The 24,602-nt window shown below is 40.6% G+C and overlaps 1 protein-coding gene across 20 annotated transcripts in view; it reads left to right on the forward strand.

The window, feature by feature from the left end:
• CHEK2 (checkpoint kinase 2) overlaps positions 1-24,602 on the forward strand; it is a 47,060-nt gene that overhangs the window by 9,201 nt on the left and 13,257 nt on the right. For 15 of the 20 annotated variants that reach the window (XM_053902208.1, XM_053902204.1, XM_053902206.1 and 12 more), the window contains 5 exons: positions 10,119-10,243; positions 10,363-10,510; positions 13,402-13,492; positions 18,241-18,349; positions 21,264-21,317. In XM_053902208.1, coding sequence (XP_053758183.1) covers positions 10,119-10,243; positions 10,363-10,510; positions 13,402-13,492; positions 18,241-18,349; positions 21,264-21,317 — 527 coding nt within the window. The remainder of the gene's footprint in view (positions 1-10,118; positions 10,244-10,362; positions 10,511-13,401; positions 13,493-18,240; positions 18,350-21,263; positions 21,318-24,602) is intronic. The other 5 variants (XM_053902212.1, XM_019426536.2, XM_019426541.2 and 2 more) reach the window with 3 other exon arrangements.

A 24,602-nucleotide genomic window follows, 5' to 3' on the forward strand; every position in this document is an offset into this window, starting at 1 on the left:
CATGCTCCCCAGTGTGAGGGTCTGTTTCTTTCCTTTCTTTTTTTTTTTTTTTTTTTTTTGTTTCTTTCCTTTCTTTGTGTCCCTACCTCATGGACAGTCCTACAAGTTTGTTTGGCTCCCTTCTGCATCTCTGCCCTTCCTACTCTCATCGGTATGACTTCTTTTCTACATTTAGTTGCGGAGGGTCTGTTCTGCCAATCGTTGGGCTGCTTTCTGAGTTATTTACACTAATGTGGGTTATCTAGTTGTGTCTGACATGAGGTGAGCTTAGGGGACTCCCACTTCAACAGCTTCCCATGGAAGACTCTATGATTAATATTTTAAGGAACCACTAAACTGTTTTCCACAGCAGCTGCACCATTCTATATTCCTACCAGCGGTGTATGAAGGTTCCAACTTCTCTACATTTTGCCCCAACTTACTATGTGTCTTTTTAATTATAGTCATTCTAGTGTGAAATGATCTCATTGGGCTTTTTAAATTTTATTTTTGTGGGGCGCCTGGGTGGCTCAGTCAGTTAAGCGTCCGACTTCGGCTCAGGTCATGATCTCGCGGTCCGTGAGTTCGAGCCCCGCGTCGGGCTCTGTGCTGACTGCTCAGAGCCTGGAGCCTGTTTCAGATTCTGTGTCTCCCTCTCTCTCTGACCCTCCCCCGTTCATGTTCTGTCTCTCTCTGTCTCAAAAATAAATAAACGTTAAATTTTATTTTTGTTTCTAAATGTTTGTTTATCTATTTATTTTAGTTTAGCTTCTTTTTTTTTTAAAAACTTTTTTTTTTTTAAATTTACATCCAAATTAGTTAGCATATAGTGCAACAATGATTTCAGGAGTAGATTCCTTAGTGCCCCTTACCCATTTAGCCCATCCCCCCTCCCACAACCCCTCCTATAACCCTTAGTTTGTTCTCCATATTTATGAGGCTCTTCTGTTTCGTCCCCCTCCCTGTTTTTATATTATTTTTGTTTCCCTCCCTTATGTTCATGTTTTGTTTCTTAAAGTCCTCATATGAGTGAAGTCATATGATTTTTGTCTTTCTGTGACTAATTTCACTTAGCATAATACCCTCCAGTTCCATCCACATAGTTGCAAATGGCAAGATTTCATTCTTTTTGATTGCCGAGTAATACTCCATTGTATATATATACCACACTTTCTTTATCCATTCATCTATCTTTTGGGCTCTTTCCATACTTTGGCTATTGTTGCTAGTGCTGCTATAAACATGGGGGTGCACGTGTCCCTTCGAAACAGCACACCTGTATCCCTTGGATAAATGCCTAGTAGTGCAATTGCTGGGTCATAGGGTAGTTCTGTTTTTAGTTTTTTGAGGAGCCTCCATACTGTTTTCCAGAGTGACTGCACCAGCTTGCATTCCCAATGTTTGGTTATTTTTGAGAGAGAGAGAGAGGGAGAGAGAGTGTGTGTGTGCGCATGAGCGGGTGAGGGGCAGAGAGAGAGGGAGACAGAGGGTCTGAAGTGGGCTCTGCACTGCCATCACAGAGCCTAGTGCGGGGCTTGAACTCACGAACTGTGATCATGACCTGAGCTGAAGTCAGGTACTTAACCGACTGAGCTACCCAGGCACCCCTCATTGTGGTTTTGATTTGCATTTTCCTGATGACTAATGATAATTGAACATCTTTCTAGGTATTTATTGGTTATTTTATATCGTCTTTGGAGAAATTTCTATTCAGAGCCTTTGTTAATTTTTAATTGGATTTCTAATCTTTTTATAGCTGATTTAAAAAAAATTTTTTTTTAACGTTTATTTTTTTTTAATTTTTTTTTTTAACGTTTATTTTTTTTTGAGACAGAGAGAGAGAGAGCATGAACAGGGGAGGGTCAGAGAAAGAGGGAGACACAGAATCCGAAACAGGCTCCAGGCTCTGAGCTGTCAGCACAGAGCCCGACGCGGGGCTTGAAGTCACAGACCGTGAGATCATGACCTGAGCTGAAGTCGGACGCCCAACCGACTGAGCCACCCAGGCGCCCTGACGTTTATTTATTATTGAGAGACAGACACAGAGCATGAGCATGGGAAGGGTAGAGAGAGGAGGAGACATAGAATCCAAAACAGGCTCCAGTCTCTGAGCTGTCAGCACAGAGCCCGACGCAGGGCTTGAACTCACAAACTGAGATCATGACCTGAGCCAAAGTTGGTCACCCAACCAACTGAGCCACCCAGGCGCCCCTTTTTATAGCTGATTTGTAAGTGTTCTTTATATGTTCCAGATATAAATCCCTTATCAGATATATGTTTTGCAAATATTACTTCCATTCTTTGGGTTTCTTTTTTGTTATCTTTTTTTTTAAAGTTTATTTATTTATTTTGAGAGAGAGGGAGAGAGAAAACTTCAAGCAGACTCTGCACTGTCAATGCGGAGCCTTACATGGGGCTTGAACACACGAACTGAAATCATGACCTTAAACCAAGACCCGGGTGCTCAACTGACTGAGCCTCCCAGGTGCCCTTCTTTTTTGCTTTCTTGATGATGTTCTTTGATACACTAATTTCAAACTTGAATTGTGGCCAATTTCTCTCTTTTGTCACTTGTGCTTTTAGTGTCATATCTAAGAAGGCATTGCTTAACCCAAGATTACAAGGCTTCATTACTATTCTTTCTTCTTTGAGTTTTATAATTATGGTTCCTACTACAGTTAGCCTTTGATTTTGTGTAAGTTGATTTTTGTATATGGTGTGAGGTAAGGGTTCTAACTATTGTTTTGAATGTGGATATCTACTTGTCCTAGTACCATTTCTTGAACAGACTACTCTTTTCCCAGTGAACTGTTTTGGCACTCTTTTTCAAAGTTAGTTGACTATAAATGTGGTTTATTTTTGGTCCTTCATTTCTTCCCTATTCATCTGTATGTCTGTCCTTATGCTAGTACCATAACATCTTAATGATGGTAGCTTTGGAGTAAGTTTTGAAATTGCAAAACATTGGTAACTCTTTCAACTTTGTACTTCATTTTCAAGATTATTTTGGATAGTCTGTGTCTTCATATTAACATAAGAATTTTAGTTTCAGATTTGTAATTTCTGCAAAGAAGGCAGCTGGGATTTTGGCAGGGATTGTGTATGTCAGTAGTATGGGCATTTTGCTATCTTTGCAATAGTATGACTGATTTATTTATTTATTTATTTATTTAATTAAAACTTTTTTTTTTTTAATGTTTATTTTTGAGAGAGAGACAGAGTGCAAGCGAGAGAGGCAGAGAGAGAGGGAGACACAGAATCTGAAGCAGGATCCAGGCTCTGAGCTGTCAGCACAGAGTCCAACGTGGGGCTCAAGCTCATGAATCTCGAGATCATGACCTGAGGCAAAGTCAGTGCTTAACCGACTGAGCCACCTGGGTACCCCATCCATGAACATTTATAAAAGTCTTTCAAATTCTTTCTCAGCAATATTTTATAGTTTTTATAGTATTAGATTTGTACTTTTGTTAAATTCATTCCTAAGTATTTTATTCTTTTTATGCTATCATAAATGTACTTATTAGTATTTTTAAATATACATATGTTTTTTTAACTCTACATCCAACATGGAGTTTGAACTCATGATCCCAAATCTAAAGAGTCACATGCTGTACCAACTAAGCCAGTTAGGCACCCCAAAAGGAATTATTTTTAAATTTCATTTTAGGTTAGTTAGTTCATTGCTCGTGAACAAGTGGGGTTTTTGGGGTTTTTTTTTTTTTGTATATTAATCTTGTATTCTGTAATGTTGCTGAATTTGTTAATTAGATCCAATAGTTTTTAGTGGGTTCTTTAGTATTTTCTGCATAAGATTATGTTATCTGTGAATAGAGATAGATTTGCTCCTTCCCTCCTTCCTTCCTTCCTTCTTTCCTTCCTTCTTTCCTTCCTTCTTTCCTTCCTTCCTTCTTTCCTTCCTTCCTTCCTTCCTTCCTTCCTTCCTTCCTTCCTTCCTTCCTTCCTTCCCTCCAGTGCCCTGGTTTGAATCTCTAGTACGATGAATAAAAAGTAGGGGCACCCGGATTGCTCAGTTGGCTAAGTGTCTGACCCTTGATTTTAGCTCATGTCACGATCTCACAGTTCATGGGATTGAGCCCTGTGTTGGGCTCTGTGCTGACCGCGTAGATCCTGCTTGGGATTCTCTCCCTCTCTCTCTGTCTCTCCCCCAAGCTGTGTTTCAAAAATAAATAAATAGACATTTAAAAAAAACATTGTAAGAGCAGATATTCTTGTCTTATTTTGATGTTAAGGGGGAAGCTTTCACTATGCAGTTAGCCATAGGCGGTTCAATAAGTGCTTTTTCTCAGGGTGAAGAAGTTCCCTGCTATTCCTCATTTATTTTTATTGTTGTCACTATTGTTTTGAATCATGAAGGATATTGGATTTTGTCAAAGCCTTTTCTGTCTACTGAGATGGTCTTGTGGTTTTGTTCTGTATTGTATTGTGATTGCATGTTACATTAATTATTTTTCAGATGCTATCCCTAACCCAACCATGTTTTCCTGGGTTAATTCTCACTTGGTCATATCTAATCCCTTTTACATGTTGCTGGATTTGGTTTGCTGAGGCCTGTTGGTCTGTTGCTGTCTTCTGATGTCTTTGCTTTTGGCATAAGTGTATTAGTAGCCTCAGAATGAGTTGAGAAGTTTCCTTCCTCCTGTGTTTCTTGGAAGAGTTTGGGCATTGGTATTAGTTCTTTAAATGTTTGGTAGAATTTAAAATGAAGCTATCTTTTAGACTGCTTGGTTCAGTCGGTGGAACATGTTACACTTGATCTTAGGATTGTGGGTTCGAGCCCCACATTGGGTATAGAGATTGCTTAAAAATAAAATATTAAAAATAAAACCCAGCTTTTGGCTTCATTATTATTTTTTAAGATTTATTTATTTATTTTGACAGAGACAGAGATAGCATGAGTGGGGGAGGGGCAGAGAGAGAAGGAGAGAGAATCCCAGGCAGGCTCCACACTGTCCACACAGAGCCCAACGCTGGGCTTGGGCTTGAACCATGAACTGTGAGATCAGGACCTGAGCCAAAATCAAGAGTCAGACGCTCAACCAACTGAGCCACTTAGGCTCGCCTCCCCTGCCCCCCCCAACTTCTTTTCTTTTTTTTTTTTTTAATTAAAGTTTATTTATTTATTTTGAGAGAATGTGAGTGGGGAGAGGGGCAGAGAGAGAGGGAGAGAATCCAAGCAGGCTCTGCTCGGCGTGGAGCCCAACACAGGGCTCAATCTTCTGACTGTGAGATCATGACCTGAGCTGAAACCAAGAATTGGATGCTCAACTGACTGAGCCACCCAGGATCCGCAGTTTCATTGATTTTCTTAATTATCTTTGTATTTTCTATTTTTTTCTGCTCTGAATTTTTTTTTTTTTTTTTTGAGAGAGGAAGAGCATGCAAATGGGGAAAGGACAAATGGGGAAGGGGCAGAGGGAAAGAATCTTAAGCAGGTTCCAAGCTCAGCATAGAGCCTCTTGCAGGGCTCAGTCTCATGACTGTGAGATCATGACCTGAGCTGAAATGAGTTAGATGCTTAACCTACTGAGCCACCCAGGCGCCCCTCTGCTCTGATTTTTATTATTTTTTTCCCTCTGCTTGTTTTAGATTTTGCTTGCTTCTCTTTTTCAACATCTTAAGGAAGGTTAGGTTATTGACATAAAATCTTTATTTTGTAACTTAGACATTAACAACTGTAAATTTCCCTAAGAAATGTTTAAGCTGCATCCCATAAATTTTGGTATGTTGTTTTCTCATTTCATTAATTTCAAAGTATTTCTTAATTTTCCTTAATGATTGTTTTTCTTTGTCCCTTTGGTTTTTTTAGTTAATTCTGCTTAAATGGGAATTCACTAAATTTCTTTGTGTTTTTGAGCTCCAATTTCATTACATTGTTATTAGAGAACATACTTTGTGTGATTTCTGTTCTTTTATGTTCATGGAGTAGGTTTCTCGCTCTAGCTTATGTTCTATCTTGGAGAATATTTTTCATAAGCATTTGAGAAGAATGTACATTTTCTTTTTGTTGGGTGAAGTGTTGGGACTATTTTATTTAAATTTCAAAATAATCTAATGAGAGACTATTTTTATTCTTACCTCCATTTTACAGAAGAGCAAACTGAGGCTCTAAGCCTCAGTTGATTAACTTGTCTACAGTCATATAGCCCAGAGTTGGTAGAGGCAGGATTTGATCCTACAACTTTTCAACTTTAAACCTATGTCCTTAACCTGCCATTGAGAAAGAAGTGAGTATGCTGTAAGAAATGTGATGAAAGTTAGCAACCAAAGGGGAGTGTGGAGCCCAAGGGAGGCTTGTTCCTGTTTGAAATGAGCGTGAGAGAAACTGGTAGAGGAAGAGATTAAAAATGCTTGAGTAGGAAGAAAATAAGGGTGAGAGTGTAGCTTAAGGGCTGAAGCTGGGAAAGAGTGAGGGTGCTGTAGTCAGAAAGACATGGGTTCAAGTCCTAGCTCTGTCATCATCTAGCTGTGTGACCTCAGGCAAGTGATGCTACCCCTCTGAGCCTCACCATCCTCATCTGTAAAATGGGGCGGCGGGGGAGGGGATGTTAAAGCAAAGGTGAAGATGATAGGCCAAAGGTCAGAGCTGAATGGGGATCAAAGGGAGAGATGGGTTAACTTTTCCCAGATGGTTTTAATTTTTTTGTCTGTGATATAGGATCCTTTGAGAGGGAGGACAGTGAATTCGAACTTCAGAGAGGAGAGGTCTAGAATCCCTAAAAGAAAATAGCTTACCTAAATTTTCTTTTTCTTTCTTTCATTCTTTTTTTTTTTTTAACTTACCTAATTTTCAGTTCACTTGCCAAAACCAGTGTATCTGTTGCTCTCCCTACACACCTTCTCACCTGCACCCCTTCCCTACTGGGAAGATGGACCCATCCTTCCCTGGATTCATACCCCTCATTGCCTTTCTGAGAACTTCTGGTCCCCTTGCCTCCTCCCTTGTTCTCCCTGCCCTCCTCCACACTTCTGCCTGGGGGCTCTCCTGATCAGCAAAGGTCAGAACAGACCCTTTTGTAGGGGCCCACTTCTTACAGTCTCTGTCCACCATCCTTGTCCTGATGAATTCTCCATGCCCTTCCTTGTCCCAGCTGGTGCAGTAGTTCTGCATTTCTAGTAGAAATACCATGGTTCATTTATTCCTTCCCCTATTAACAGATACTTAGGTTGTTTCCAGTTTTCGTTCCTGTAAGCAAGACTCCTTGAACATCCTTGTGGTTGTCTCCTTGGTCAATTGGCAGATGTGTCTGTGGGGTAGAGACTGAGTTGAATTGCTGGGTCTTTGAGTCGGCATGGCTTTACTTTGTAATGGATGATGCCATATTGCTAAATGCCTGTATATTCTTATTTTCCTTTTATTTTTAGATTAATTATAATTCACAACACATTGCTTGCAACTGGCATTTAATACTCAGCATTGTATCTTAGATATCCTTATCTCAGAATGTAAAGATTCTCATTCCTTTTTATAGATGTAAGTTTTTTTGAAGTTATCCCTTACTAATGGAGATTTAAGATGTTTGTAATCTTTTGCTGTAAGAATAATGCTATAGTGAATAACTTTTTAGTTTTGTCCTTATATCCTTTCATAATACATATGCCTCTATCCGTAGGATAAATTCCTAGAAGTAGAATTTCTGGGCCAGTTATGTGTGTCTATGTAATTTTTAAAAATTGACGTGTGGGGTGCCTGGGTGGCTCGGTAGGGTAAGAGTCCGAGTCTTGATTTCAGCTCAGGTTATGATCTCACGGTTCGTAAGTATGTGTGCTCTCTCTCTCTCTCTCTCTCAAAATAAATAAACCTAAAAAATAAAAACCTCACAGTGAAATGCACATGACATAAAATTAACCACTTTATTGTTCTTTAATTTTTTTTGAGTCTCTTTATTTAATTAATCTTTACACCCAGTGTGGGGCTCAAACTCGTGGTCCTACAATCAAGAATTGCATGCTCTTCTGACTGAGCCAGCCAGGGGCCCCAGATTAACTATTTTAAAGTGAACAGTTCAGTGCCATCACAACCTTTGTCTAGTTCTGAAACACTTGTGTTACTCCAAAATAAAACCCTGCACCTGTTAAGCAGTCACTTCCCTTTCTTCTCTCCTCCTGCCCCTGGCAACCAGTAATCTGTATTTCATTTCTATGGATTTAAGTATTCTGGATATTTCATATAAATGTAATCATACAACTCATGGTTTTTTTGTGTCTGGCTTCTTCTAACGTTTTCAAGGTTTATACATGTCGTGGCATGTATGGGCTGTAGCATTTATTTTTTATGGCTGAATAATATTCCATGATAGGGGCACCTGGTTAACTCAGTTAGTAGAGCATGAGACTCTTGATCTCAGGGTCATGAGTTCAAGCTCCACATCAGGTGTGGAGCCTACTTAAAAAAAATGCATATATATATCTACATATATATATTCCATTATATGTAAGTACCACAATTGTTTAAAAACATTTTTTTTAATGTTTAATTTCTTTTGAGAGACAGAGACAGAGAGACAGAGGAGTGAGTGGGGGAGGGGCAGAGACACACACACACACACACACACACACACACACACACAGAATCCCAAGCAGGCTCCAAGCTGTTAGTGCAGAGCCTGACTCAGGGCCCAAACTCATGACCCGTGAGATCATGACCTGAGCCAAAATCAAGAGTCGGACACTTAACCAGTTGAGCTACCTAGGCACCCTGAAATATGAAATTGTAATGTATTATTGGTTTTTAAAATTTCTTTTTTTAAAATGTGTACATGTTTATGCATTTTTTAATTTCATTTTTAAAAAATATTTTATTTTTAAGTAATCTCTACACCTAACGTGGTGCTCGAACTCACAATCCCAAGATCAAAAGTTGCATGCTCTATGGGGTGCCTGGGTGGTTTAGTCAGTTAAGCATCCAACTTCAGCTCAGGTCATGATCTCACGGTTCATGAGTTTGAGCCCCTTGTCGGGCTCTGTGCTGACGGCTTGGAGCTTGGAGCCTGCTTCGGATCCTGTGTCTCCCTCTCTCTCTGCCCCTACTCTGCTTGCGCTCCGTCTCTTGCTCTCTCAAAAAGTAAGCATTAAAAAAGGAAAAAAAAGAGTTGCGTGCTCTACCAGGTTCCCCTGGTTTTTAAATTAAAAAAAATTTTTTTTTACCTTGGCCATTTTTTCGTATGTTTGAGCCATTTGTATTTCTGTCTCTTGTAAATTGTCTCTTCATATCTTTTACCCATTTTTTACTGGATTGTTTGTCTGTTTTTATTTGTAGGAACTTGACATACATTAGGGAAATTAGTACTTTGTGATATGAGGTGCTAACATTTTGCCTGGTCTGTCTTTATCAACATTTACTTGCCTACTACATTCATTGTCCTTGGTGCTGGAACTAAAACACAGGAGACCCAAGGCTGCCCTCCTGGAGTTTGTTCTAAAAGGGGTGTGTGGGAAGACAATATATAAATAATCAAGATAACTTCCAATTATGGTCCATACTTAGAGGGAGACAAAACGGGATGTCATTATGATAATGGATGACGAGGTAGGAGTCTGCTAATACAGAAAGCTGAGTGGAAGATGACAGTTTGAGTCCAGACACAAAGCAAGATGACTATGCAAGTAGCTGTGTTTGAACAGAGAATGCAAAGGCCACAAGGTGGGGGTTGAACCCGACATGGGGCAATGGAAGCCACCAGAGGGACTAAGTAGAGTGATCAAGGGGAGCGGTGCAAGGTGAGGCTGGGAGGGAAGCAGGGGCTGGATCCTGAGCATCTAGCCTGCTATGGGGAGGAGTGCACATTTTATAGTAAGTACGATGGGAAGCCTCAGGAGGGTCATGAGCAGGAAGTTATTTGATTTTAAGTGTTTTTTGAAATTATTAATAATTGCTTGAGAACTTTTAATGACGGCTTGTTATTTCATAGATATGTATAAGTCACGATTTATTGAACTCATTGGAAAATTGTTCTTTTCCTCCTCCCTCATTTTTATTCCTATATCATTTTGATAAAGGTATCTGTAAGCTTGATTGCTTTCTTAGGTTATTTTCCTCTAATTACATTTTACAAGCAGTTTTTAAAAGTGTTTGATGCATGAAATTCGACAGCACTCCGGTGTATACTTTTGTGTTACAGACTGTGTTAATGACAGCTACTGGTTTGGGAGAGATAGGAGCTGCGAATACTGCTTTGATGAGCCACTGCTGAAAAGAACGGATAAATACCGGACTTACAGCAAGAAACACTTTCGGATTTTCAGAGTAGGTGACAGAAATCCATATGTTTGGGAAAATTGGTAATCTAGTCCTTCACCGTGAGATATCTTAGCACTGTCACTCCCCACTGTTAAAACTTTGAAATAAAATGTTCTCTATTTTAGGAAATGGGTCCCAAAAACTCTTACATCGCATACATAGAAGATCACAGTGGGAATGGAACCTTTGTAAATAGAGAGCTTGTAGGGAAAGGAAGACGCCTTCCTTTGAGTAACAATTCTGAAATTGCACTTTCAGTGTGGAGTAATAAAGGTAACATTACTATCTTCTGGTTACTGAATCTTTGTTTTCCTCTCCTGTAAAGGGAAGATCGACATTATGCCCTTTGCCGAGTATGGTTTAGTTACGTAAAGTAAGACGGTTAGTATTCAGGATTCAACTCAGTCCTGGGTGCATCCTTAAATTAGGAAAGATTTCTATCAAGATTGAATTTCTAAAGTTTAACTGCTGTGATAAGTTTTATTTAAGGCTGTATGCTGTCAATGGGATGATATTGCTTAAGATGTTTCATTGTTCATTGATTGATCCAGTTTGTACCACATCAGTCTTAGATGTCAGTGAGTTGTTTTAGACCATTAATTCTTCTCCCTCCCTCCCTCTTTCCTTCTTCCCTTCCTTTCTCATTCTTCCCTTTCATTCCTTCCATTCATTAATTGCACATGTATTTATTGAAGTTTGTTTATATGCCAGGCATTAGGTTTTTTCTGTAAGAATCTCAGTTTAAACCTTCTTCCTTCTTGGGGCACCTGGGTGGCTCAGTCAGTTGAGTGTCAACTTTTCATTTTGTCTCAGATCATTGTCTCACAGTTCATGAGATTGAGCCCCATGAGATTCTCTCTCTCCCTTTCTCTCTGCCCCTCCCCTTTGTGCACACATGTGCTCTCTCTCTCTTTCTCTCAAAATAAATAAATAAACATTAAAAAAAAACCCCAAACTGTCTATTTTCTTAGTTACCATTTGGTGATTGTCTGAAAGTTTTGATGTTTATTGTCATCATCAGGCAGCATTTTATAAGCAGCCGTTCCTAAAACTACTAATATCACATCTAAAATGAACAGCTGTCATTCAGCACAGGAGGAATTAAAGCAACCTAAAGAGTTACATGTAATCTCACAGTGATTTTAAATCCTTGGACAAAAGGAATACTTTTGTTTCTTTGATTAAAAACAAACCCGCAGAATTTCACAAAACTATCTGAGGGTTGAATGAATGGGAAGGGAGTGTGTGTGGGTAATAACTTAAAAATAATAGATCTCCACGGGGTGCCTGGGTGGCTCAGTGGTTAAATGTCCTACTTTGACTCGGGTCATGATCTCCTGGTTTGTGCGTTCAAGCCCCACTCTGGGATCTGTGCTGACAGTGTGGAGAGCCTGCTTGGGATTCTCTCCCTCTCTCTCTGCCTCTCCCCCACTCGTGTGTGTGTGTTCTCTCCCTCTCTCAAAATAAATAAACTTAAAAAAAAAAAATAGATGCTCACAAACGCTGTCCCACAGATCCTGGTCTAGTAGGTCCAGGGATTTAAAAAATCTTGCTTAGGTGATTCTTAGGCAGTCAGTCTTCAGCCTGGCATCTGGGAACGATGGCCACGCTGGGCATCCTAAAATGCATTTTATGACAGTTTTCCCCATTTCTGACTATTTTGTTTTCAATCTGATAATTATAGTCAGGGCAGCTGCATAGGGTTTTGCTGTTTGAGAGCACCTGGTGCAGGCGACATCTGAATGCTGAAATTTGGCCTGTCTCACTTGACCAGCTGTGTGCCACCTTTTCGCAGTTGGTCCATCTACGGGGCAACTGTTCTGTTCTGAACAGATGTGTTATATGGGCTAAAGGTGGCCTTAATTGAAATAGATCAGACTGGCACTCTGCAGATGGCATTCAGTTTATTGACATTTTATTAGGCATTTGTTATTTGTACTTTAACGTCAAAATCTAGATTGCTTTGAAAAAGGTGCACTGCCTGGCCATACTGAGCCTATAATTCCATAACTGGAGGATTTGCCAGTGCTCAATAGAGCCTTCCTGGTTTAGATGGACGGCATGTTTTCCCCATTCAAGTCCTCATTGCTCCACGTTGTCCCACCCTCAACCCAGCCTTCCCTGTGTACATGACCTTGGCTTGTATGGACAACTGAATTTGTAGCCCTTGAAGTAGACCTTGACATCTGTGAGATGTAGCCCTCCAGAGCCCCTCAAATTCCCAGATTCTCAGATGCCACTGGAACATCTAGGTTCATAAATATCCATGAACACAGAGAAACTGTTGGTTTGCTGGAAGGTTTCCTTCACTATGCAAGTGTCTGTCTTGTGCAGACCAGCCTGGAATGAAGCACACTCAGGTGGCTCAGATTTGTGCCAGAGACTAGAGCTCTTGGTTACTCCAGGGAGGTCAAAACCTGTTGCCTGAAATCTGAGAAACTCAAGGGTCTTAACACATTTTACTGTTTCAAGATATTGCAGGCAGTTGCAAATTTACTATTGATTTTGTAGAATTGAAATGTCGATAATTGATTGCAGCCTTGGTTCACGTGGATGGTTAAATTTTTAAATGAGTGGGGTTATATTTTTTCTTTTTCTGGAATACAACCCAAATAATGGAGAAAAAGGGGATTTGGGGGGAAACGCTACTTATTTAACTTTACAATCAGGTTCAAGATGGTTTGCACTATAAAATGCCAGACATGTAAAGGTCTATGAATGGCAAAGAGAAATAATACTAGTGTGATGACCTATAGTCTAATTTTTTTGGGATGTTTATATGTCTAGAACATTTTTTTCTATGCTTGAACTGATTGCTTTTTGGTTCTGGGTTTCTGCTAATCTGCATGGGTGTTTTATATCAGTTGCAGTTGACTAATATTTTGAGACTGAGGAATAAGATTAGCATATATGTATGGATTTCCTGCACTAACGTGAGATGATGTTGTGTATTTCTATTGAAGAATGAGATTTGACTGTCATTGTCCATGGGTTTCTCTGGGTTTCATAACAGGGGTTAAACTGGCTAACCAATTCCTTTAGGGTTAGGTGCTAAATGTAATTGAAAACAGTTGTCTTATATTCCATATATTTACTAAATTTTAGGACCATTTTATCTTTATCGAATGAATTAATGAGACCTATTTCTGCCCTTTCCCCCTTAGTTTTTGTATTTTTTGACCTGACTGTAGATGATCAGTCAGTTTATCCTAAGGAATTAAGAGACGAATACATCATGTCAAAAACTCTCGGAAGGTAAATTGTTTTTTTTGTTGTTACAGAAATTGCAGTTCATTTTTTTTCTAAACATTTGTCATTGATTAGGTTCTTGTTCCTGGTTTATAACATTTATATTTGTAGGACACCTATTTGTGATAGGCATGTTATTCATTTACTTGACTATCATCAGTTGAAATGAAGAGTTTTCCTTATACATTTTACCTTTGATAGCTCAATAAAGTGGCTTTAAAAAAGTTGGTATTCACAGGGGCACCTGGCTTTTACTCAGAAGAGCAACTCTTAATCTCAGTTGGAAGAGCATGCGACTCTTGATCTCAGGGTTGTGAGTTCGAGCCCCATGATGGGTGTAGAGGTTACTTAAAAATGAATAAATAATAACATTTAAAAAAAAGTTGTTACTCACATACCATACAATTCACACATGGAAAGTGTACAATTTAGTGATTTTTAATTTTTTTAATGCTTATTATTTTTTATTAAAAATTTTCTTTTTAATGTTTATTTTTGAGAGAGAGAGACAGAACGTGAGTGGGTGAGGGGCAGAGAGAGAGGGAGACACAGAATCCGAAGCAGGTTCCAGGCTCTGAGCTGTCAGCACAGAGCCTGACGTGGGGCTTGAACCCACGAACAGTGAGATCATGATCTGAGCCGAAGTTGGACACTTAACTAACTGAGCAACCCAGGCACTCCTACAATTTAGTGATTTTTAACATTCACTGAGTTGTGAAACATTTTCATTACCTTCTAAAAAGAAACATTTACTGCATTTCTGCCTTCTTCAGAATTTGTGACATCTTGGGAACTGAAATGAAACTGACCACTGAATATGGCAAAGTTCTCAAAATTTTTGGTTTCAGGACCCCTTACATTCTTAAAAATTACTGAGGGCACCCAAGAGCTTTTGTGGCTGATATCTGTTGATATTTGCTATATTAGAAATTCAAATGGAGACATTTATAATATTTGTTAATGCATTAAAGAACCCAATTTAGGTTAAGATAACTGTGTTTTAAAATTTTTAAATGTTTATTTTTTTGAGAGAGAGGGAGAGAGCCAGAGACAGAGCACGAGTGGGGGAGGGGCAGAGAGCGGGAGACACAGAATCAGAAGCAGGCTGGCTGCAGGCTCTGGGCTGTCAGCACAGAGCCCGACGTGGGACTCGGATTCATGAACTGCGATATCACGACCTGAGCCAAAGTTGGAGGCTTCACTGACTAAGCCACCCAGGTGCCCCCAAATAATGTTTTTAATGCAGAATAATTGTTTAAATAAAGATCAGTGAGGGGGCGCCTGGGTGGCGCAGTCGGTTAAGCGTCCGACTTCAGCCAGGTCACGATCTCGCGGTCCGTGGGTTCGAGCCCCGCGTCGGGCTCTGGGCTGATGGCTCGGAGCCTGGAGCCTGTTTCCGATTCTGTGTCTCCCTCTCTCTGTGCCCCTCCCCCGTTCATGCTCTGTCTCTCTCTGTCCCAAAAATAAAAAAAAAAAAAAAAAAAAAAAGATCAGTGAGAAGAGAGGCGCTGTTTTCACATTTTTGCCTATCTCTTTGCTATCTGGCTTACTAGAAAATGGCTAGATCCTGGTATTTGCGTCCTTGTTCAGTCTGTTGTCACATGCCACGTAGCCTCTGGAAAACGCTGTATCCTCATGAGAGAATGAGGATGAAAAAGGCATATGATGTCTCAGTATTACTCTGCAAATAGTTTGACTTTGTGGACACCCTGAAAGCATCTTGGGGTTCCTTAGTGGTTGCCTAATCCTACTTTGAGAGCCACATCCTTAGGGACGCTTTTACCACATTGTACCATGTTCTTCACTCTCCCACCCTTCCCCCTCTCCCAAAAGCCTTTCTCTTTATTGACATTTTTGGAAACTCGGAAGTAGAAGTTAATAGAAGGAAATAATCACCCATATTCCTGCCACATAGAATCAAACAGTGTGTACTCTTTGCAGCCATCTGTGGGAGATATTTTAGTTTATGGATATTAAATTCAGTAACTCACTGTATTTTCACAATTGCATTGGTGCTTGGAAGTTTATAGCCAAATTTTGTGCGCACCCCTAAGAAATGCATGGGACTCTTATTTTTTCTAAGGGAGGATTCAACACAAATCTTCTATAAGGTGATGGAAACTTAACTCACCTGAGTCAGGTAAAAAAAGAAATTTATTGGCTCTTGTAAGCAGGAGATACATGGGCACAGCTGTTTTCAGGTATGACTGGACCAGGTGGCCTTTAGGGCTTTATGTCACTCTTTGAATTCTGATGCTCTATGTGGCTGTATGTGTGGCTGGATTTAAGGGCTCCTCCAGTGTTGCCAGGGCACTGGCTCCATGTATTGATTTAGCTACTACTGGTTGTCTTCCTATAGATTTGTTTTCTCTGTGTGGCAGGAAGAATGGCTTCCAGAAGCCCCACATTCATATCTTCTTCCTGGTAGAAACCACTGCAGAGAGAACTTTTCCCCAACATCAACATTTGATTCCAGGGGAAACGTTGATTGGCTTGATTTTGGTTACACGTCATCCCATAGTACTCTTACAGACTCTCCATTAGAGCTATATTGACTCAGGGAAGATTTCTCAGGCAAAAGGTGACTGTGATCAGAAGGGGAATTGGAAAGTGTTTTGAGCAGATTTTAAACAATAATAGTTAAACGGACCATTTTCTCACACCATATACAAAAATTAACTCAAAAGGAAAAAAACTAAATGTAAGAGATACAGCTATAAAACTGTAAAAAGAAAACAGAGGTAACTCTTCAGGACCTTAGGTTTGGCATTGGTTTCTTTTCTTTTCTTTCTTTTTTTTAATGTTTATTCATTTTTAAGAAAGAGAGAGAGAGAAAGGGAGATACAGACACCGAAGCAGGCTCCAGGTTCTGGGCTGTCCGCACAGAGCCCGATGCGGGGCCCGAACTCACCAATCGTGAGGTCATGACCTGAGTCGAAGTCGGACGCTTAACTGACTGAGCCACCCAGGTGCCCTGGCAGTAGTTTCTTAATTATGGCACCAGAAGCACGAGCAACAAAAGAAAGAAAAATAGATAATTTAGACTTCATCAAATTTAAAAACTTTAGTGCATCCAAACACTATCAAGGGAGTGAAACACAACCCATGGAATGAGAGAAAATATTTGCAGATCATTTATCTGATAAGGATCTAGTATTCAGCAAAAAGAACTCTTATAAGTCAACAACAAAAACAACCCACTTTACAAATGGGCAAAGGATTTAAATAGCCTTCTCCAAAGATCTACAAATGACCAAAAACCACATAAGAAGATGCTGGGCATCATTTATCATGAGGGAAATGCAAATCAAAACCACAAGGGTTACTGCTTCACAGCCGCTAGTATTACCATCATAAAGAAACAGAAAGTAGCAAGTGTTTGTGAGGATGTAGAGAAATGAAATCCCCTGTATACTACTGGTGGGAATGTAAAATGTTGTAGCCACTGTGGAAAATAGTTCCTTGGTTTCTCAACAAGTTAAGCATAGAATTATCCTATGACCCGTGATTCCCCTTGTAGGTATATAATTCCCGTCTCCCAGTTGACAATAGGTGTTTAAGTAAAAATTTATGCATGAATGTTCACAGCATGTATCCAAAAAGTGGAAACAACCCGAATCTCCATCCACAAATAAACAGGTAAACAAAATGTGATATATCCATACAATGGAATATTATTTAGCCACAAAAAGGAATGAAATATTGACCCATGCTACAGCATGGGCTAACCTTGAAAACATGAGTGAGAGAAGCCAGACACAAAGGGCCACATATTGTGTAATTTCATTGATACGAGATATTCAGAATAGGCAAATCTATTGAGAAAGCAGATTAGTGGTTCCCAGCAGCTGGGAGAAGGATAGAATGGGGGTGGAGTTTCCATTTGATCTCATGAAAAATTCTGGAGCTAGATGGGGGTGATGGTTACACAACATTGTGGATGTGCTTACTGCCACTGAATTGTAGATTTTAAAATGATAACAGTGGTAATTTTTATGTATACATATAATACACAATAAAAAGGGTGTCTTGACAAACCTACCTTCCCACCCCAAACTCACAATAGTTATAGTCTGCTTGGGGCATGTAATGAGTGATTGATATGTGAGTAGCCACTACCTTGGGCTGACCCAGGCTTTGGAGAACAGAGTCCATTGGGTTACCTGTATCCTGGGTATTATTCCTCTTCCATTATAGTATCCCAGTTAATTGCAAATCTTTAAGAGTTTGCTGCAATTAAGTTAATCGCATAATACTTTTGGTTGTTACTGTGATTTTATTTAGGGTGCAGTTTATGGCATCAACTATGGCACTTTGAATAAGAAAGAGCATATCAATGAAAATAATTCATTTACAGTTATCTGCTGTAACTTGGGTCAGGCACTCATTTTTGTTTAGGACTTTGTTCTCAGTGATGTTTCTCTGCCTCTAGGATAAGTAATTTCTGTCTTATTTGTTCTTAGTGTCTTTCTGAGGATTTCACATTCTGGGGTGCCATTAATACTTAAGTCTGTATCACTCAGCTCAAAAAGTAGAATTTGGAGCTGACTCAGCACTATTGGATGGTCCACATTCACTTATGCCCTTGACATTTTACATTGGTTATGTTTCATTGTGTTGTTTGAAAACAGGGACAATGGAAGTGTTGTATGTGGACAGCGGTTAACTTCTAAACTGATCTCGGCTAAAGTTAAGCCCAGATCAGGAATGATGAACCATTCTGACAATTGATCATTTTATGTTTCTCTCCGTAGTGGTGCCTGTGGTGAGGTGAAGCTAGCTTTTGAGAGGAAAACATGTAAGAAAGTAGCCATAAAAATCATCAGCAAAAGGAAGTTTGCTGTTGGCTCTGAGAGAGAGGCAGTAAGTACCTGTGTTTGTGCATGCTCAGCTATTTATTTTTATTTTTTTAATGTTTATTTTTGAGATAGAGAGAAACAGAGCTTGAGTTGGGATAGGGGCAGAGCAAGAGGGAGACACAGAATCCGAAGCAGCTCCAGGCTCCGAGCTGTCAGCACAGAGCCCGACGTGGGGCTCGAACCCACCAACTATGAGATCATGATCTGAGCCGAAGTTGGACGCTTAACCGACTGAGCCACCCAGGCTCCCTGCTCAGTTGTTTTTAACACTTCTTAACTTCCCCCAAATAATTTTAGAGTGGTGAGTTTTTTCTTTTTTTTAAGTTTTTATTTATTTATTTTGAGAAAGAGGGAGAGTGAGCAGGGGAGGGGCAGAGAGAGAGGGAAAGAGAGAGAATCCCAAGCAGGCTTTGCACGGTCTGTGCAGAGCCCAATGCCAGGCTCAAATGCACAAAACCGTGAGATCATGACATGAGCCAAAGTCAAATGCTTAACCGACTGAGCCACCTAGGTGCCCCTAGAGTGGTGATTTTCAGTGTTAGGAAGAATTCATTGTTCACATACGTGAATTTGTATTAAACAGCATTGAAATATTTTGAGTATATTCAACTAACCTAGAAAGTTACTTATCCATAATTTGGTTCCAGAAATATTTTGTTGTACATAATTTACCAGCAAGAAGTGCTTTCCCCCCCCCCCCCCCCCCAGTTGTTACAAGTTTTACAGTACATGAAAGGAAATTGGGGGGTGCCTGGGTGGCTTAGTTGTTTGAGTGTTCCTCTTGACATGATCTTACAGTTCGTGAGTTCGAGCCCCACGTGGGGCTCTGCACTGAGCACAGAACCTGCTTGGGATTCTCTCTTTCCTCTCTCTGCCCCTCCCCTGCTCATTCTCTTTCTCTCTTTCTTTCTCCCTCAGGCGCTCTCTCTCTCTCTCTCTCTCTCTCTCTCTCTCTCAAAAAAAAAATCAATAAACATTAAAAAAAAAAAAAAGGAAATTGAGGGGAAAAAACAACCTGGCTATATATCCCACCATTGTAACTCCACAGCTGTTTGCAGTTTTCTTTTTCCTTCTAGTCCTTGTTCATACAAATTTGCATTTTTAGATGGTTGAAGTCATACTGTATATACAATTTTGTGTTCTACTTTTCCACATAAGCATTAATGCATAAACTTTCCCCTAATTGATGCTTTTTGATGATGGAGCCTCTATTTCATGAACTTTATTGTAATTTATTCCCCCATTTCTCTGTTTGATCATTTAGGGTAATTTCCAATCCTTTGCTCTTCCCAATAATGGAGTTAATACCTTAGCATCTATAGATTTTTAAAAATCCTAATTATTTAACAGTCTCTATATAGTAGCCATTCATTTTATTGCATTCTGTAATATACATTTACTGTGTTGGTGAAATGGTCAAATGTATTGGTCTTTCAACACACGACCCAACAGAATAATGTAAAATGAGGTCTCTAGTCACATTTTCCTTTGTGGCCAGCTGTTTCTGGCCATTATACTTTAATGTTCTTTAAAGATCAATTCCTCCCCCCCCCCCCCCCCCCACCTCTGCCCCCAAGACAATGCCATTTTCACATGGCAAGAGGAATTTCCTTTCTGTGTTCACTTTGTTACAGATCTTTTTCCCCTGTGATTCTGGATTTGTTTCCTGTTGGGGGTGTGTGGTGGGGAAGAAAATACCTACCATTCTTGAAGACTTGGAGCAAAATTTTACCTCTTAATTTCATCTTTCAAATCAGATTGGACTCTTTTAGACCTCTCTATCATTAGAGTATGTCCTGCCATGGTAATGAGTTTAACAGCTTACAGGAAGAGGCAGACTTTTAAAATTAAACATCTGGGTTTCTTAGCCGAAGTCCATTTTACATAAATATGTAATTCTATATCCTCTTTGCTTTGGAGGGTGTAGCCCTTGAGGCTGAGTAACTCGATTCATCCTTTTGGAATTGGAACAGAGAGCAACTTCGGTCCCCTGATGCTTCCTCTCATTGGTGTCTCACTAAATATGTTAGCCTGCAGTAAATTGGAAACTGTGTCTGCTCTATTATTAGAAATGTGGCTTGACATTTTCCTTATGTAATTTAATTAAATACCTCTTGTCTGTGGTGTTTATTTGTTGTATCACTTTTATGAGTATAAACAATTGTACAGCCAGAGAGAGCTTACAACTAATATTACATTGTATGTTAGCTAACTGGAATTTCAATAAAAACTTAAAAAAAAGAGAGACAGAGACAGAGCTTACCAGGTAAGCATGAGAACAGTGGAAACACACTTGTTTCTGGCTGTGAGAACTGGAGCAAGTGGCTTCCTTTCTCTGAGCCTCAGTTACTCCATCTGTGAACTGGGGATAATTCTAGAACCCAGTTCACTTTGGGATTTTGAGACTTATTAAGTAAAATGATTCTTTTTCTTTTTTTAAATATTTTTTTAAGTTCACTTTTTTGTTTGTTTTTTTTGGGAGAGAGAGCATGAGAAGGGGAGGGGAGAGAGAAGGGGAGAGAGAAAGAGAGAGAGGGAGAGAGAAAATCCCAAGCAGGCTCTGCAGGGTCAGTGCAGAGCCCAATGTGAGGCTTAAACTCACAAACCATGAGATCATGACCTGAGCCAAAATCAAGAGTCTGATGCTTAACTGACTGAGCCACCCAGGCGACCCCCAAGATGACTCTTAAATAAAGAGGTTGGCATAGGGCCCGGTCGTTTACTGAATGCTTACTATTTGCCAAGCACTTTGCAGAGTGATTTTTAGGGGAGTTATTTAATTGATCGACCTCTAATCCTTGATGAGTAGGCGCTAAGTGTGGAACTCAGCTTTTACTCAACTAAGCTTTAACTAAGCATTTTCCAAGTGTTGACTATTATTATTATTAATAAACTTGAATGTTATTTTTTTATCAAAGGATCCGGCTCTCAATGTTGAAACAGAAATAGAAATTTTGAAAAAACTAAATCATGTAAGTATTGCTGTAAAATCTGACCCAGACTTACTTACATTCTTTCCTCTCAAAATATGGGAGTTGTATAAAGTATTTCAGTGTAATCAAGCTAGTATTAACTTGCATTCCTTAAATGTGTGTGTGTGTGTGCGTGTGTGTACGTGTATACATGTGTGGGTACACATGTATGGGTGTATGTGTTTAGCTATAATGTAGATGGGAAAAGCTTTGCCCTGAAATTTTGAGAGGACAATACTGTATAAAGATTTCATGATTAAATAACTGTGATATTTCCACTGAGTGAGTTTTTGACCAAAATGCATGGTAAATTTCCCTAATATTTTATCTCATATTGTTTATGGGAAGACAGTGCCAATTTGGTAAATTTGGCTTAATTATACCTGTTTTCAATACCTCTAAATACCTTTTGGTGGTACTGATTTCCATTTACCTCGGTGGGTGTGAATAGTTGCTATCGTTTTTGTGCCTTGTCTCACTGGAAAGTGAGTCTGTCTTTTTTTTTTTTTTTGAATGTTTATTTATTTTTGAGAGAGAGACAGAGCATGAGCATGAGCATAGTAGGGGCAGAGAGAGGGAGACACAGAATCCAAAGCAGGCTCCAGGCTCTGAGCTGTCAGCACAGAGCCGGATGCGGGGCTTGAAACCACGAACCATGAGATCGTGACCTGAGCCAAAGTCAGACATTTAACCGACTGAGCCACCCAGGTGCGCACCATTAAGTCTGTCTTTTAAGAAGTGAGAAAAGAAGCAGGCTCTGTGCTAACAGCAGAGAGCCCAATGTGGGACTGAACCCATGAACCATGAGATCATGACCTAAGCTGAAGTTGGACACTCATTGACTGAGACACCCAGGTGCCCCATGAATTAGCCTCCCCCCCACCCCAAGGGATCTGGAATCTCTTGTTAAAGAGAGGAGCCCTCTAATTTTCTGGGGTGGGGTTGCTTCAGACATACCCCTAAGATAAACAGAATCCTCAGAGTTTTTTCTGATGTCAGAGGATCCCCAAACATAACATTTATACAAATCCAATGTCCACTGCAGTCGAGAAGAATTGAGAACCCTCAAAAAAGATCTCTGGAGAGAATTTCTTGGCAATTTACAAGGGCATGTGGAAAGCTCTTGGAAATGAAACACAGGCTCATGAGTGCATTTGGGGGATAATGAGTAGAGCCTGGCGTTTGGAGCCAGGCATTGATTCAGTCTGTTGTTAAACACTTACTGTGCCAGCCTGCCTTCTAGGCCCGGGGGTGGTGAGCACAGATGGACTTGGCCATCCCTCCCCTCCTCTGGTTTCAGCCTAGTGGGGAGACAGACCAGGGTTCCCACTCCCATCTCTCTTACCTCCTGGCTCTGAGAAGGTCATTTCATTTTTCAACGCCCCTGTTTCCTTATCTCTGCAGTGGAGACAATATGGATACATACCTTAAAGGTCAGTGTAGGAATTCGATGAGATGTGCTTGCCAAGCTTTCCGCATGGAGAACACGCTTGGGGGAATGTTTTGTGGTGTGGAGAAATCACTGCCATTCCCTAAACTTTTCCCTGTGTGATCTAACTGGAAGGTTTAGGGTAGTAGCCTCCGGTTCATGAGAGACACCTTCAGCCGCGACACTCCAGCCAATGAATGACCCTAGAGACGGTGGTACCTTAGAGGATGCAGTCCTGCAGGCTCTGACTGTTGGGCACCTCCTCGTGCTCTGCCAGCTCCCAGACCAGTCCATTCCCAGGTGGGCGCTGGCCTGATGATGCCAGGCAGAACCAAGCAGCTCTCCTCTGTTCCTCTCAATTTCTGTTCCTTTTCCATGTGTGTCTTTTCTTCTTCTTCTGCTTTATTATATCGGGATATCACATGCATGTGATCTAGAGAGTCAAATATTGCTCAAAGGTTCACACATAGACTGTAGGTCTGTAGCCCCCACGGCCCCCCCCCCCACAAACATTTTAAAACTCTTGGATCTCTTTTTTGTTTGAATGAATTTATCTCCGTATTTCTACATAATATACATAAACTGTTATCTCTTGGTTTATCAATCTTATTTTTTTATGATCAAATTCTTCTTTTTAAGTTCATTAACTTATTTTGAGAGAGAGAGCGAGAGCGCATGCGTGTACAGGTAGGGGAGGGGTGGAGACGGAGGGAAAGAGAATCCCAAGCTGGCTTTGCACTGTCAGCGTGGAGCCTGACGCAGGGCTCAAACTCACGAACTGTGAGATCACGACCTGAGCTGATGTCGGACTCTTAACCGACTGAGCCACCCAGGTATCCCTATCGATTTTAGATAGCCTGTTGCCTTCCTGTGACAGCATATGAGAATCTTAGTTCCCCTTTCCATTCCTCTTAGTATAACCTTACAGTGCATATCCAGTGTCTTCATTTTTGTGGCAATACAGCTGGTCACGCAGAGCCAAATGTGCTGGGATCATAGGTAAGGAGTGGCAGAGCTGGTTTGCTCTCAGCCTCACATGGTGTGTGTGCCATGACCAACATGTGGTGGTAGAGTCTGCCTTCAGTGGTGTTTCTGTTACTGCCATTGTTCTCGTTAATCTGCGCAGCACATGAATGTCTCCTGTGTGCCAGCTGCTCTGCTGAGTGTTGGTTCTAGAAAGAGAAATAAGACTTGACTCAGCCTGTCAAGCGCCTGATGAAAGGAGACCCGTGGTGGGTGTTAGTTTCCCTTTTCTGCCCTCCTGGAGGTCGCAGTCTGATGGGGAGACAAATGTTGAAGATGCAGCATGAGGCCACATGGATGAGAACCAACGCAGGGGACTGCGGATGCATCCTGAGGGTGACATTCGAGCTGGGGCCTGATGCTTGAGACCAGGTGTGCCCAGAGGGCTGGATCACCAGGCAGGAGGGCAGCAAGCAGAGGTGTGACATTGGGAAAGAACACAGCAAGTCTGGGGCAGGCAGGGTGTTTTGTGGTCTGGAGAGGAGGATGCATGGGACCAGGAGCAGGAGATTTGGCCATGGTCGGGGGGTAGGGGCAGGACAAGGCTGGGTCTCCAGGGTTTGCTAATTCCTGCTGAAAAGTTAGGTTTCCGAAGGTTTGCTTTCCTCGTCTTACTTTCTGTCTTTCTTCTATTTCCTTCCATCTCTCCCTCCTGATTGGTCTCCTTTCCTTCCTTTAAATATGTTTAAATTATGTAACATTTGGCACATGTAAAACAATAAATTATGAAGCAAAGCAATGAAATGAACACCTAAGAACTAACCAACTTAAGAATGAAAACTTGAGGGGGTGCCTGGGTGGCTCAGTTGGTTAAGTGTCCAACTGTTCATTTT

This window comes from Panthera pardus, unplaced genomic scaffold, assembly GCF_024362965.1.
Source record: "Panthera pardus isolate Hobbes unplaced genomic scaffold, ASM2436296v1 HiC_scaffold_15, whole genome shotgun sequence".
In the NCBI taxonomy this organism is placed as follows: domain Eukaryota; kingdom Metazoa; phylum Chordata; class Mammalia; order Carnivora; family Felidae; genus Panthera; species Panthera pardus.